At 42.4% G+C, this 13,743-nt stretch overlaps 1 protein-coding gene across 1 annotated transcript in view; it reads right to left on the bottom strand.

Annotated features, from left to right (window-relative positions):
• Nucleotides 1-11,277, bottom strand: part of AGBL4 (AGBL carboxypeptidase 4) — a 1,336,770-nt gene extending 1,325,493 nt beyond the window's left edge. Inside the window, exon 1 of the mRNA XM_004607339.2 lies at nt 11,012-11,277. Within this exon, the coding sequence (XP_004607396.2) occupies nt 11,012-11,045 (34 nt within the window). The 5' untranslated portion in view covers nt 11,046-11,277. The remainder of the gene's footprint in view (nt 1-11,011) is intronic.
• Nucleotides 11,278-13,743: the final 2,466 nt, after the last annotated feature.

Genomic DNA, 13,743 nt, shown 5'->3' with positions numbered 1-13,743 from the left:
GGATCCAGAAACTGAAACCAACATTCTGCTGCCTACAAGAAACACATATGAACAATCAGAACAAACACAGACTCAAAGTTAAAGGATGGAAAACAATCTTGCAAGCAAACAACTGCCTCAGAAAAGTTGGGATGGCCATACTAGTATCCAACAACATAAATTTCAGGTTGAAAAAGATTAGAAGGGACAGTGAAGGCCATTTTCTATTTATCAAGGGATATGTACAACAGGAAGAAATCACACTCTTAAATGTGTATGCACCGGCACATGCCATCCAGGTATCGGCCTGTGTCAGGGCTCCTTCCAGGTAACTGGATAGATACCTGCAAAAAAAATGAACTCTGACCTCTGTCTAATGCCAGGCACAAAAGTCAGATCAAAGTGGATTAAAGACCTGAATATGAGACATGAATCTATAAGGTACATAGAGAAAAATATAGGCAGAAACTCTCCATGACATTGAAGCTAAAAGCATCTTTAAGGATGAAACAGCACTGACCATGCAAGTGGAAGAAAACCTAAACAAATGGGACTACATCAAACTAAGAAGCTTCTGCACTTCAAAAGAAACACCGACCAAAATACAGAAAGAGCCCACAGAATGGGAAAGAATATTTACCCAATACTCATCAGATAAGGGGTTAATATCCAGGATATACAAGACACTAGTAGAATTGTATAAGAAAAAAAACCTCCAACCCCATCAAAAAATGGGGAGAAGAAATGAACAAAAGTTTCCTCAAAAAAGAAATACAGACCTCAACATTAGACCACAAACCATAAGGTACATTGAAGACAAGGTCGGCAAAACCCTCCACGATATTGAAGATAAAGGTATCTTCAAAGGTGACACGGAACTAAGCAATCTAGTAAAAACAGAGATCAACAAATGGGACTACATTAAACTAAAAAGCTTCTGCACCACAAAAGATACAGTGACCAGAATACAAAGACTATCCACAGAATGGGAAAGGATATTTACATAATTCCCATCAGATAAGGGATTAATATCATGGTATATAAAGCACTGGTTGAACTCTACAAGAAGAAAACATCCAACCCCATCAAAAAATGGGGCGAAGAAATGAACAGAAACTTTACCAAGGAAGAAATACGAATGGCTAAAAGGCACATGAAAAAGTGCTCTACATCACTAATCATCAGAGAGATACAGATCAAAACAACCACGAGATACCACCTCACACCACAGAGACTAGCACACATCCAAAAGAACAAAAGCAACCGCTGTTGGAGAGGATGTGGGGAGAAAGGGACCCTTCTACACTGCTGGTGGGAATGCCGACTGGTTCGGCCCTTCTGGAAAACAATATGGACGATTCTCAAAAAATTAGATATTGAGCTCCCATTTGACCCAGCAATACCACTGCTGGGAATATATCCCAGAGAGGCAAAAAAGTATAATCAAAACAAAATCTGCACATGTATGTTCATTGCAGCACTGTTTACAATAGCCAGAATCTGGAAAAAAACCCGAATGCCCTAGAACGGATGACTGGTTGAGGAAACTTTGGTACATCTATACAATGGAATACTATGCAGCTGTTAGAAAAAAGGAGGTCAAGAATTTTATATTTAAGTGGATCGGCATGAAAAGCTTCATGCTGAGTGAAATGAGTCAGAAAGATTCAGACATAGAAAGATTGCACCCATCTATGGTATATAGAATAACAGAGTGGGAGACTAACACCCAAGAATTGTAGAAATAAGTACCAGGAGGTTGACTCCATGGCTTGGAGGCTGGCCTCACACTCTGGGGAAAGGGCAACTCAGAGAAGGGATGACCAACTTTAATGCAGTCGAAGGCCATGTCGGGGGAGGGAATTGCGGGCTGAATGAGGGTTAGAGACTGAGCACAGTGGCCACTCAACACCTTTATTGCAAAACACAACAGCTAATTAGAGAGAGAGAACAGAAGGGGATGCCCTGCCACAGTGGCAGGGTGGGGTGGGGGGAGATGGGATTGGGGAGAGTGGGAGGGATGCTGGGTTTACTGGTGGTGGAGAATGGGCACTGGTGAAGGAATGGGTTCCCGAACTTTGTATGAAGGAAGCATAAGCACAAAAGTGTATACATCTGTAACTGTACCCTCACGGTGATTCACTAATTAAAAATAAATAAATTTAAATTTTAAAAAAAATTTACCCTTTGGGACCAAACTTTCTGGAAATTATTAACTGACATTTCTTATTACAATCTGTAAATATAATGTTGTTTGGCATATATGACAACAAATATTAATATGTATTATGAAAATTTATATTTACATCATTCATGTGATTCTCTGGATAAGAAAAATATTAAAAAGTTTTAAAAAAATAAAAAAAGAAATACAAATGGCCAAAAGGCACATGAAAAAATGCTCCACATCGTTAGTCATCAGGGAGATGCAAATCAAAACAACAATGAGATATCATCTCACAACACAGAGACTGGCACACATATTCAAAAGAACAAAAGCAATCAGTGCTGGCGTGGATGTGGGGAGAAAGGGACGCTCTTTCATTGTTGGTGGGAATGCCGATTGGTCCAGCCTTTCTGGAAAACAATATGGACAACCCTTCAAAAACTAGAAACTGAGCTTCCATATACCCCGCAATACCACTTCTGGGAATATATCCTGAGAATGCAAAAAAGCACAGAATAAATGATATCTGTACCTATGCATCCTTTCCAGCACTGTTCACAATAGGCAAAATCTGGAAACAACCCAAGTGCCCTAGAACAGATGACTGGTTAAAGAAACATCTACACAATGGAATACTATGCAGCTGTTAGGAGAGATGAAGTCATGAAATTTGCTTATAAATGGATAGACATGGAGAGAATAATGCTAAGTGAAATGAATCAGAAAGAGAGGGGCAGACATAGAAGGACTGCACTCATTTGTGGAGTACATAATAACATCGCATGAAGCTGACACCCAAGGACAGTAGATACCAGTGCCATGAGAATTGCCCCATAGCTGGAAGACTGCTTCATGAGCGGAGGGGAGAAGGCAGATAGAATAGAGAAGGGATCACTAAGAAAATGATGGCTGGAGGAATCTGGTCGGGATGGGAGATGCGTGCCAAAATAAGAAATGGACCAAACATGATGACCTCTCAGTGTCTGTGTTGCAAGCCATAATGCCCAAAAGTAGAGAGAGTGTATGGGCAATATTGTCTGCCATGGAGGCAGGGGCAGGGTGAAATAGAGAGGACATACCAGGAATATTGGTGGTGGGGAATGTGCACTGGTGGAGAGATGGGTGTCCCAAAAAACAATCTGAAAGGTCAATGAAAGCAAGAGCTGGTTCTTTGAGAAAATAAACAAGATTGATAAACCACTAGCAAGATTCACAAAGAAAAAGAGAGAGAGAGAGAGAGAGAGAGAGAACCCTAATAAACCGAATCAGAAATGAAAAAGGGGGCATCACAACGGAAACTAATGAAATTCAAAAGATCACCAGAGACTACTTTGAGAGTCTGTATGCCACGAAACAAGAAAACCTAGAAGAAATGGATAAATCCTCAATTTCTATCATCTCACAAGACTGAACCAAGAAGACTTGGAATACCTGAATAGATGCATTAATATCAAGGAAATTGAAACAGTAATCAAAAGTCTTCCCAAAAAAAAACGACCAGGCCCAGAAAGATTCACCAGCAAATTCTTCCAAACACTTAAAGAGGACCTGTTGCCAGTTCTCCTCAAGCTTTTCCAGGAAATTGAAGAAACAGGAACTCTCCCAAGCAGTTTCTATGAGGCACATATCTCCCTAATATCAAAAGCAAACAAAAACACCGCTAACAAGGAAAACTACAGGTCAATATCCCTGATGAACACGGATGCAAAAAACCTCAACAAAATATTAGCAAATAGAATCCAACAACTCATCAAAAAGATCATACAACATGGCCAAGTGGGATTCACCCCAGGGAGGCAAGGATGGTTTAACATTCAGAAATCAATCAACATAATCCATCATATCAACAAAAGTAAAGATAAAAACCATAAGATCATATCAATAGATGTAGAGAAATCATTTGACAAGATCCAACACCCATTTATGATGAACACCCTCACCAAAATGGGTTTAGAAGGAGCTTTCCACAAGATAGTCAAAGCCATCTACCACAAACCTATGGCAAGCATTATTCTCAATGGGGAAAAACTAAGGGCCTTTGTAGAATATCATTGGTTTGTCCTTTCTCCCTTGCTATAAAGACTTTAGCTTTATCTGGTAATAATCTCTAAACAATTTTAGACAAGATTGGTATGTCCTGTTCCCCTTGCCACAAGGAGCTTAGGTATATCGGGTCACACCCATCAAAGTGCTCCCGAGTCATTCCCATTCCTTTGTCTATCTGTAACCACTTCTATGCTCTCTTCCCCAACCAGTTAATCAGCTTTTCCCCTAATCAGATTCTGTTAATTTGTAAGGTCAGACCTTTCTAGGACACTGAACTTGTATTGTAAGTTAATATTGCCTTTCTCCTCTCCTTGTGTCTTTTGAATAGTTTACTTTAAAACAATGTCCTTTTTGTATGGGCAAAGAAAGACAGTTATTAATATGCTTTGGTAACATGGGATTTAATTGGCTTCGAATATTATTCACTCCCAGGCATCTGCTTTCTGGACTTAAGCCTCAGCTGCCCTTACTTCCTAGCACCCCCAAAAGCAGGGTCCCTACGAGGGAAGGGATGGACCCAGGGCAAGAGGTGAGTTATGTGCTACCCTGGCATCGAGATGGGCCTGGCCAAAGTGCATAATGCTTCTCTATATGTTAAGAGCTTGGTCATGGACATGTTATGTCATGATCCAAAAGCAACAACAAGACTAGGACCCTGCTAGGGATAGGAAAGACTAATCTGGCCTGAGCACTGTAGTCTGAGATCGAGATGACCCCAGGAGAGCAATTCCATAAACTAAATGCATCTCTTGCTGTGTCCATACAAAAATGATTAATATTATTGAATACTTATATGTTAGTTGGACAAGAAGAAGAGAAACATACCCGTGGGATTCTGCTCTTGGATGGGTGTCCTGCTGAAAGAGAATCTGTCCTAAAAGAAACATCCCCTGAGGGAAAGAACTTTACCCCTATTGATTGTGACCACACCTATGTGTAAGCCCCAACCCCTCATGCTTGGGGATTTAACTAGGCTGAAAGAGTGGCTGGGGGCCAGTTCCAGTGCCAGATCTGGAGAAGCCAGATCGAGATCCAGATCCAGAGGAGGAGGAGAATGAAGTAGCATGGGGGAGGAAGAAGCAGGAGGAGCATCAGAGGAGAATGGAGATGGGAATGGAATAAACTGCAACTAAGATCCACCAGCCTAGTCTCCATTCCTTCATTCGCCTACCTCATCATCGGCATCAACCTCCCCAGGGTGGGGGAAGCGGCTGGAGACTACCGAACATGGGCAGCTGGAAAGATAGAGCGCCGTGGCCCTGTGCTGATCATCACGGTGTGATGCCCCTCTCCTATTTTGTGTGTTTACACAGGCCTTCCCTCTAAAATCAGGGACAAGACAAGGATGCCCACTCTCACCACTTCTGTTCAATATAGTATTGGAAGTACTTGCAATAGCAGTTAGGCAAGAAAAAGACATTAAGGGCATCCAGATAGAAAAGGAAGAAATCAAGCTCTCACTATTCACAGATGACATGATTCTATACCTAGAGAATCCTAAATCCTCTACCTAGAAACTTCTAAAAACAATAGACTTGTACAGTAAAGTCGCAGGCTATAAAATCAATACCCCAAAATCCATGGCCCTACTATACCCAAATAACAAAACAGAGGAAAGTGAGATGAAAAAAACTATCCCATTCACAATCTTGCCCCAGAAAATCAAGTACCTCGGAATCAGCCTAACTAAGGAGGTAAAGGATCTCTACTAAGAAAACTACAAAATGCTACTCCATGAAATAAACGTGGACACAAGGAAATGGAAACATAATCCCTACTCATGGATAGGAAGAGTTAACATTGTCAAAATGGCAATACTCCCCAAAGCACTATACATATTCAATGCAATCCTTATAAGGATACCCATGAAATTCTTCAAAGAAATGGATCAAACACTCCTGAAATTCATATGGAACAACAAACACACATGAATAGCTAAAGCAATTCTTGGGGAAAAGATGATGGGAGGCATCACCCTCCCCAACTTCAAACTCTACTACAAAGCGGTAACAATTAAAACAGCGTGGTACTCAACAAAAGCAGAGCCACAGACCAATGAAACAGGGTGGAATTTCCCCTACACACAACCGCAAATGTATGAACATCTAATCTTTGATAAGGGTGCAAGAAATGTGAAGTGGAGCAAAGAAAGCCTCTCTAACAAATGGTGCTGGCATAATGGACAACCACATGCAAAAGAATGGGCTTAGATATCGACATAACACGATGCACAAAAATCAGATCAAAATGGATTAAAGACCTCAACATCAGACTAGAATCCATAAGGTACATTGAAGACAAGGTCGGCAAAACCCTCCACGATATTGAGCCTAATAGTACCTTCAAAGACGACATGCCACTGACCAACCAAGTGGAAACAGAAATAAACAAGTGGGACTATATTCAACTAAGAAGCTTCTGCACCGCAAAAGATACAGTGACCAAATACAAAGGCAATCTACAGAATGGTAAAGAATATTCACCAGCTACCTATCTGATAAGGGGGTGATATCAAGAATATACAAGACACTGGCTGGAATCTGCAAGAAGAAAACATACGACCCCATTAAAAAATGGGGCAATGAAATGACAGAAACTTTCTCAAGGAAGAAATACAAATGGCAAACAGATATGTGAAAAAATGCCTTCATCACTAATCATCAGAGAGATGCAGATCAAAACAACTATGAGATACCACCTTACACCACAGAGACTGGCACATATCCAAAACAATAAAAGCAACTGGTGTTGGTGAGGATGCAGGGAGAAAGGGACTCTCCTATACTGCTGGTGGGAATGCCGACTGGTTCAGCCCTTTTAGAAAACAATATGGACGCTCTCAAAAAATTAGAAATTGAGCTCCCATTTGACCTAGCTATACAACTCCTGGGAATATATCCCAGAGAGACAAAACAGTATAGTTGAAATGACATCTGCACTCGAATGTTCATTGCAGCACTGTTTACAATAGCCATAATCTGGAAAAAACCCAAGTGCCTGAGAACAGATGACTGGCTAAAGAAACTCTGGTACATCTACACAATGGAATACTATGCAGCTGTTAAGAAAATGAAGTCATGACCTTTGCATGTAAGTGGATCAACATGGAAAGTATCATGCTAAATGAAATGAGTCAAAAAGAGAGAGATAAAAAAGCAGATGTAGAAAGATTTCACTTATCTGTTGAATATAAAGTAACAGAATGTGAGACTAGCACCCAAGAATAGTAGAGATAAGTACCAGGAGGTTGGTTCCACGGCTTGGAAACTGGCCTAACATGCTGGAGGAAAAGGCAGCTCAGATAGAGAAGGGAACACCAGGTAAAGTGTGGTTAGATGAACCGCTGGGGATGGGAGATGTGCACTGAAAGTAGACTATAGATCAAACACGATGGCCACTCAATACCTCTACTGCAAATCACAACACCAAAAAGGAAAGAACAAAAGGGAATCCCCTGCCTCGGAGGTGGTTGAGGTGGGGGAATTCGGTGAGGGAGTGGGAAGGATACTGGGATCATCTGTGGTGGATAATGGGCACTGATGGAGGGATGGGTACTCAAACATTGTATGACTGAAACACAAGCACAAAAAGTTGTAAGTCTGTAACTGTACCTCATGGTGATTCACTAGTAAAACATTTAAAAATAAATAAATAAATCCATCCAAAAAAGAATATGCAAACAAAATATTGACATCCTTCTGACCCTATTATTGCATCTATCTGTGAAGTATCTCTCATCAAAAGGGAGACTAAGCCAAAGTACTGAAACTGAAGCCAAATACAATACTCACAGATCTCAGAAATATAGACATTATCATAGTGCCTTAGGAGAAATAAGAATGCAAGCTTCATGGGTAAAAGTTAATTCTTTCCACAGATCTTTTATAATGCTTTACAAAGCTATGTGCACTGATGTAGAAGATATAGCACTGCAGTCACATTGTTCATTGATTTGCTCTAGCGGCACCAGTAACGTCTCCATTGTGAGACTTGTTGTTACTGTTTTTGACATATCAAATACGCCATTATGATTCTGGTTATGTCATCCTCCTGCGTACAAGTGCTTCTTCAATGTCTTCCTACTTATTAGAATTTTTTTTACGAAAATTCATATAATAGCCTATAGGGTGCTTCAACTATCTACTTAGGCTCCTTTATTTCCCTGATTGCCTTATTTACAAGATGCTTTTCTCCTCTCCATTTATTTTTTAAGTGAAATTCTGGTTGTTTTTTTCTTAATTTAATCACAGTGAAATATATAGTTACAAAGTTGTTCATGATTGGGCCTCAGTCATATGTTCCAACATCCATTTCAGTCATATAATTCCCACACCAAAATCCCCTAGTTTCCCTCCTGCCTCCCCTTTCTATGCCAGTGCGCTCTCTCTCTCTCTCTCTCTCTCCCTCTCTCTCTCTCTCCTCTCTCTCTCTCTCTCTCTCTCTCTCTGTCTCTCTCTCTCTCTGTCTCTCTCTCTCTCTGTCTCTCTCTCTGTCTCTCTCTCTCTCTCTCTCTCTCTCTCTCTCTCTCTCTCTCTCTCTCTCTCTCTCCCCCACCCCATTTTTGGGCATTGTGGTTTGCAGTACATATACAGAAAGGTTATCAGGTGTATCTATTTTCCTTTCTCTCAGTTCCTGTCCAAAGTGATCATTTCCACCTATTATTGTTATACTGGTCCTTTCTTTATCCTAACTTCCCTTCACCCCACACACAGGGCAAGTTTTAAAGCATTGACAAGTCCTCCTGGCCTCCATTTTCCCTGGCTTTTCTGATTTTTAAACACAGCACATCACGATTCTGTTCATTTTGGTCTTTGCACATGATTTCCTGCTGCATGAACCCCTCTGCCCTTTTCTCTTAATTATTAATCACTATCATGTCTCAGCTAAAATATTACCTCAGAGCAAACTTCTACAGATAATATCAGGGCATGATTATTCATTTAACAAATATTTAATAACCTACCAGGTATGGTTCTAGAAATATGAAACTGATAAAGCAAAGACACTTGCCTTCTTGGTGTTTAAAATGTATAGGAAGAAGATAGTAACTAATAAAAATTATGTCAATTATTGAATATTTTCAAAGGAAATATTTCTAGGGGGCAAAAAACAAAAGAGCAAAGTAAAGAAATCAAAGACAGAAAATTTTCAAAGTCCTACTTAGTATCTCATACATAGAGGATATCCACATATTTGTTGTGTGATTGAATAACTGAATAAGGAATAAACATGTTCATGATATGAAGGAGTCGAAACTATAAAATGGGAGCCAGACAGATTACCTTGCACACAACCAACCCACATTTAATCCCTGGCATCACATGTGATTCTTTCAAACACCACCAGGAGGGATCCCTGAGCATAGAGCCAGGAGTAAGTCCTGAGTACCACTGGGCATGGTCCCAAAACAAAACAAAAATTGTTTAAAATATTCAACTATAAAATTAGCAGAGACTAATAAGTGAGAGTGAAAAAGATACACCATTAAAAAGTCATGCAGGATATCAGAAATATGATCTCTTCAATAAAATCTGTTGAACCATTCTTGATAGCTTCATCTTTACAGTTCTGGGTTCTCAGATGTAGCCACTGTATGGTCATACCCAACTACTACCTCCACCACCTGGCTCCCAAGAGCTACATAAGTCAGTGGGTCACTCCTCTAACCATAATACCCAATTAGGTCACAAATACAGTATTGTATAAAACACTTCCCCCAAACACCACCACACATATCCCCAAAGTCATTGCTTTTCTGCACACAGTGATCTGAAGTATTTGGGGGTTTCAGTTTTTTATTCCCAGTTTCCTTTAGAAACAAACTCCCTCCACGTACACAAAACTAAAAGAATTCTTGATCTCTTCTGTCACTCTATCACTGTCCTCCCGTTGCTCATCAATATACTCGAGCAGGCACCAGTAACATCTCATTGGACCCTGTCGCGTTCAGGATCAGGGGAATGAGGCCCATTATTGTTACTGTTTTTGGCATATCGAATACAGCACGGGTAGCTTGCCAGGCTTGTCGAAAATCAATGAGTTCTTAAAAATGATAAAATAAAAATAAAATTGATCTCTTCTATAACCCTTTTAAGAAACTCAGGTCACTCTCCCTCAAGCCCAGTCACAACCACAAAGGAGTTCACTCAGAATGGGATCTGTGTCCCCCACCCCCGTCCTGTCAGTCTCCTCCACTCACTGACAGACTATCTGCAGCCCACACTACGTGGACAGGCACCCCTCTGTGATTCTGAATGACCTTCAGGATCACAGATCACACCAACAGCGCCGACCTAGGTTCTGGAGGTAGCGGGGGTTCTGGTTGTCTCCTCGAGCACCTGACTATTTGAACATTTGTATTGAACACTTTTTCTGTGAGCAGGAATGACCCAAAGATACTTCACTTCTTCAAAATACAGATGCTGGGTGTATAACCCCCTTCCCTGCGGTGATGACAAAATAACGCTTGCACACGGACCTGCCTCCTCAGAACCTCCCGTGAGGCAGTCCTGTCACAGGTGCTTCTCGGGCATGGGGTCCTTCCTGTCTTCCCTGGGGTTCCCTTTCGGGGCCTAGGCTCACTCTGGAGTGTGAACATTCTCCTAAACTCCTCGGGAAAAGCCTGGACTTCCCAGGTCCGTGTCTGTCACTCCAGGGAACGAGAGTCCCTTGACCTCTGACCCCGTAGTCAGAGCCCCACTGCGCAAACACACAAGGGGCGCCAGCTCAGGAGTAGGGCCTTGCCCGAGTCTCCGGTCCCCGGAGGCCGGGGACAGCGGTGCAGCCTCAGCGCTTCCCTGATCGACCGCCCCCACAGACCTGCTTCAGGCGCCGTCTGGCTCCGCTCCGCCATTTTTTCTTGTCCCTCCACCTCTGAGCCCACGCGAAAATAGCGGGGCAATGGGGAGCGGGCGATGGGATCCGCGGGCTGACAGCAACTCTCTCAGGGAGACGCGGCGCCACGGTTACCAGGGCAACGGGCTGCCAGCTCCCGGGCGAGAAGCGCGGGGCGGGGGGCGGGCTTGCAGGGAGCGTGCGCCGAGGCCCCGCCCCCTCAGCTCGAGCCCCTCGGGCCCCGCTCTGGCGGCGGCTCAGCCGTTTCTACCCAGCCGCTCGGCAGCGCGTCCTGGCAACTGAGCATGCTCGGCCGCCTGTGGGGAGCCGCGACGCGTCTGCCGGCCTGGCACTCGCCTATCGCCGGCGAGGTCCCCGCGCCGACCACGGAGCTGGGTGCGCTGGCTTTTCTCTGGTCAGTGTTCACCTTTAGGACAACTGAGGCCGGGTTTCTAGATTTCCCGACGCTTCTCCCCCTGTGGTGTGCGTGTTCCTGGTCTAGGGGCCGGGTAACTTGTCTTTGGTTCAGAGACACTGAGGATCAGTGGTGCAGTGCCAGTCCCTCGGACACGCGGGGGTGCATCTGGTTGGACTTCTTTGCCCCCCTGCCCTCACCTACTCCAGAAAACGTAGAAAACCTTTCGCTGGTGGTTTTCTCCCCGGATTTCGCCCAGGATTCGCTTTTCGGTCGCTCTGTAAGGGATTTCCGCTAGCGTCCAAGTCCAGGCTAGGATGTGACCCATTCCTGATCAGCTCTGTGCTCCCGCGGTCCCCTGTGCATTCTTGTCCTAACACGGTCCTTGTTGCATTATTTACTCTTCCTCGTTCGGAGGTAAAGGATCAGGATAAGCTTCCTGAAGGAGAAAGTACCTGATCTGACTTCACTAACAAATAGGCATAAGCCAGGTAAAGTAAAAGTGATGGAAAGAGAATGGTTTGTTGAGGCCACAAGAACAGCAATGGGCAAAAAAAATAGCATGTGGGAAGTAAAAAGCAAAGCAGGCAGGAGTGACGGGATCAGTATGAAAGATTGGATTATGGAGGGAGCTCTTGATCCTGTGATAGAAGCCCATCTGCAGAACTGTAAGGAGACCAGGGACCTGGTGAGCTGTTCTGGTTGCTGTGTAGAGTTGCCAGGAAAATGAGGTAATGCCAGTGCATAATCTCTTATGTACACATAGCAGGATTTCATCAAATAGTAATCTGAAATGTCAATAAACACATGTGCATAGGACTACATTTTTAAATAAAATTTAATTTCTTTTGTAGTGAGACTACCACACATTTAAGGTGGAAAACAGCTGCATGTGACTAATAGCTATAGGAAAGCATAGAGAGAGAAAACGTTTTCATCACTGCAGAAAGTCCTGCTGGACGGAGTAAACAGACTAATGTAACTGCAAAAAAAATGTCAGTACTGGCAGGACCAGGTTCAGTTCTCCAGTATGTTAACTCTTTTCAGGAAGCAGGTGGAAAAGGAGACTTCTTCAACCCTCTGGATCCCTCAAATTTTCTTTTCCTCATGTGAAAAGCACAGAATGGAGAGTGGGATAGAAATACCCCCCATATGGGCTCTACACATCTTCATTCAAAATGTTCCTAGGAGGTCTCCGTTCAGTAGAGATTTCCTGTGGTTTCTGTGTCCAAAATTTCCACCTACCACAGAGCCAGGATGCCATCCATCAAACAAAATAATTCTGAGAATAACCCACTCTCTGTAAACACTATTAAAATGACACCTTCTATGTACCTGGTACTGAGTTAGATGTATGATAGAATGAGAAAAACATGTAAATTATAACCATATTTTTCACGTCCCTAACTCATTTCATGCTGAATGCAGCATTGAAACTTGGTGTTAATGTCATAATACTGCACAGTATATGAAATTGAGATTCAGAAAGTTTGAGTGACACAAAGTCACATGGACAGTAGTAAGGAAGAAAAGATAGGAATATTGCTAAGAAATTCATGTATGTAATTATTTAATTTTCACATTTAAAGTCCATTGCCTTTTGACAGTTTACTAACTGATAGGGAAGGGGGTCTTAACACATGCAGAAATCCACTTTGCAATTAGTTTCCAAATCTAGTGATAAGAACAATGATACAGATATACTCAGAAACATGTAGGAGCTCAGAAGAAACATACCTTTGTGTCTTGGGGAAGATCTTTGGAGAAAAAAAGGACCTTGAAGTAAGTGTTAAGTGAGGGTAGGAGGGAGAGAGGAGGCATGTCAGAAAAGTATATGGTAGGGGGAAGAGAGATGAATGAAAACACCTTTTCATCGGGTATCTGTCAAGATGGTAGGCTCGGGATAGGAGAGGAAATCTGGGAACACTGGTTGAGGGAACTTGACATTGGTGGTGGTATTGATGCTAGAACATTACACGTGTAAGATCCAAATATTAATCACTTTGTAAATCATGGTTCTTTAATAAAATGTTTTTTAATAAAACCTTTTAAATCTGTCATTTGTATTGTTTGGAATTCTCAAAATGTTATGTCTTCCTTAATGCCTATGTTTTGTTTCTTTTTCTTGGGGGACAGGGAGAGTTGAGTTTTGATGCCTCAGTTGGAGTGCTAGGAGCTATGCCTAGCTCTGTACTCAAGAGAAACCCCTGGTGGTGCTTGGGGGACCAGATTCATTGCAAGGGCTCTAACAAGGGTTGGCCATATGTAAGGCAAGTGCTTTACCTTCTGTACTATCTCTCTA

Source organism: Sorex araneus, chromosome 5 (assembly GCF_027595985.1).
Source record: "Sorex araneus isolate mSorAra2 chromosome 5, mSorAra2.pri, whole genome shotgun sequence".
Classification (NCBI taxonomy): Eukaryota; Metazoa; Chordata; class Mammalia; order Eulipotyphla; family Soricidae; genus Sorex; species Sorex araneus.
The sequence above is the reverse complement of the archived record's forward strand: the minus strand, read 5'-3'. Positions and strand labels throughout refer to the sequence as shown.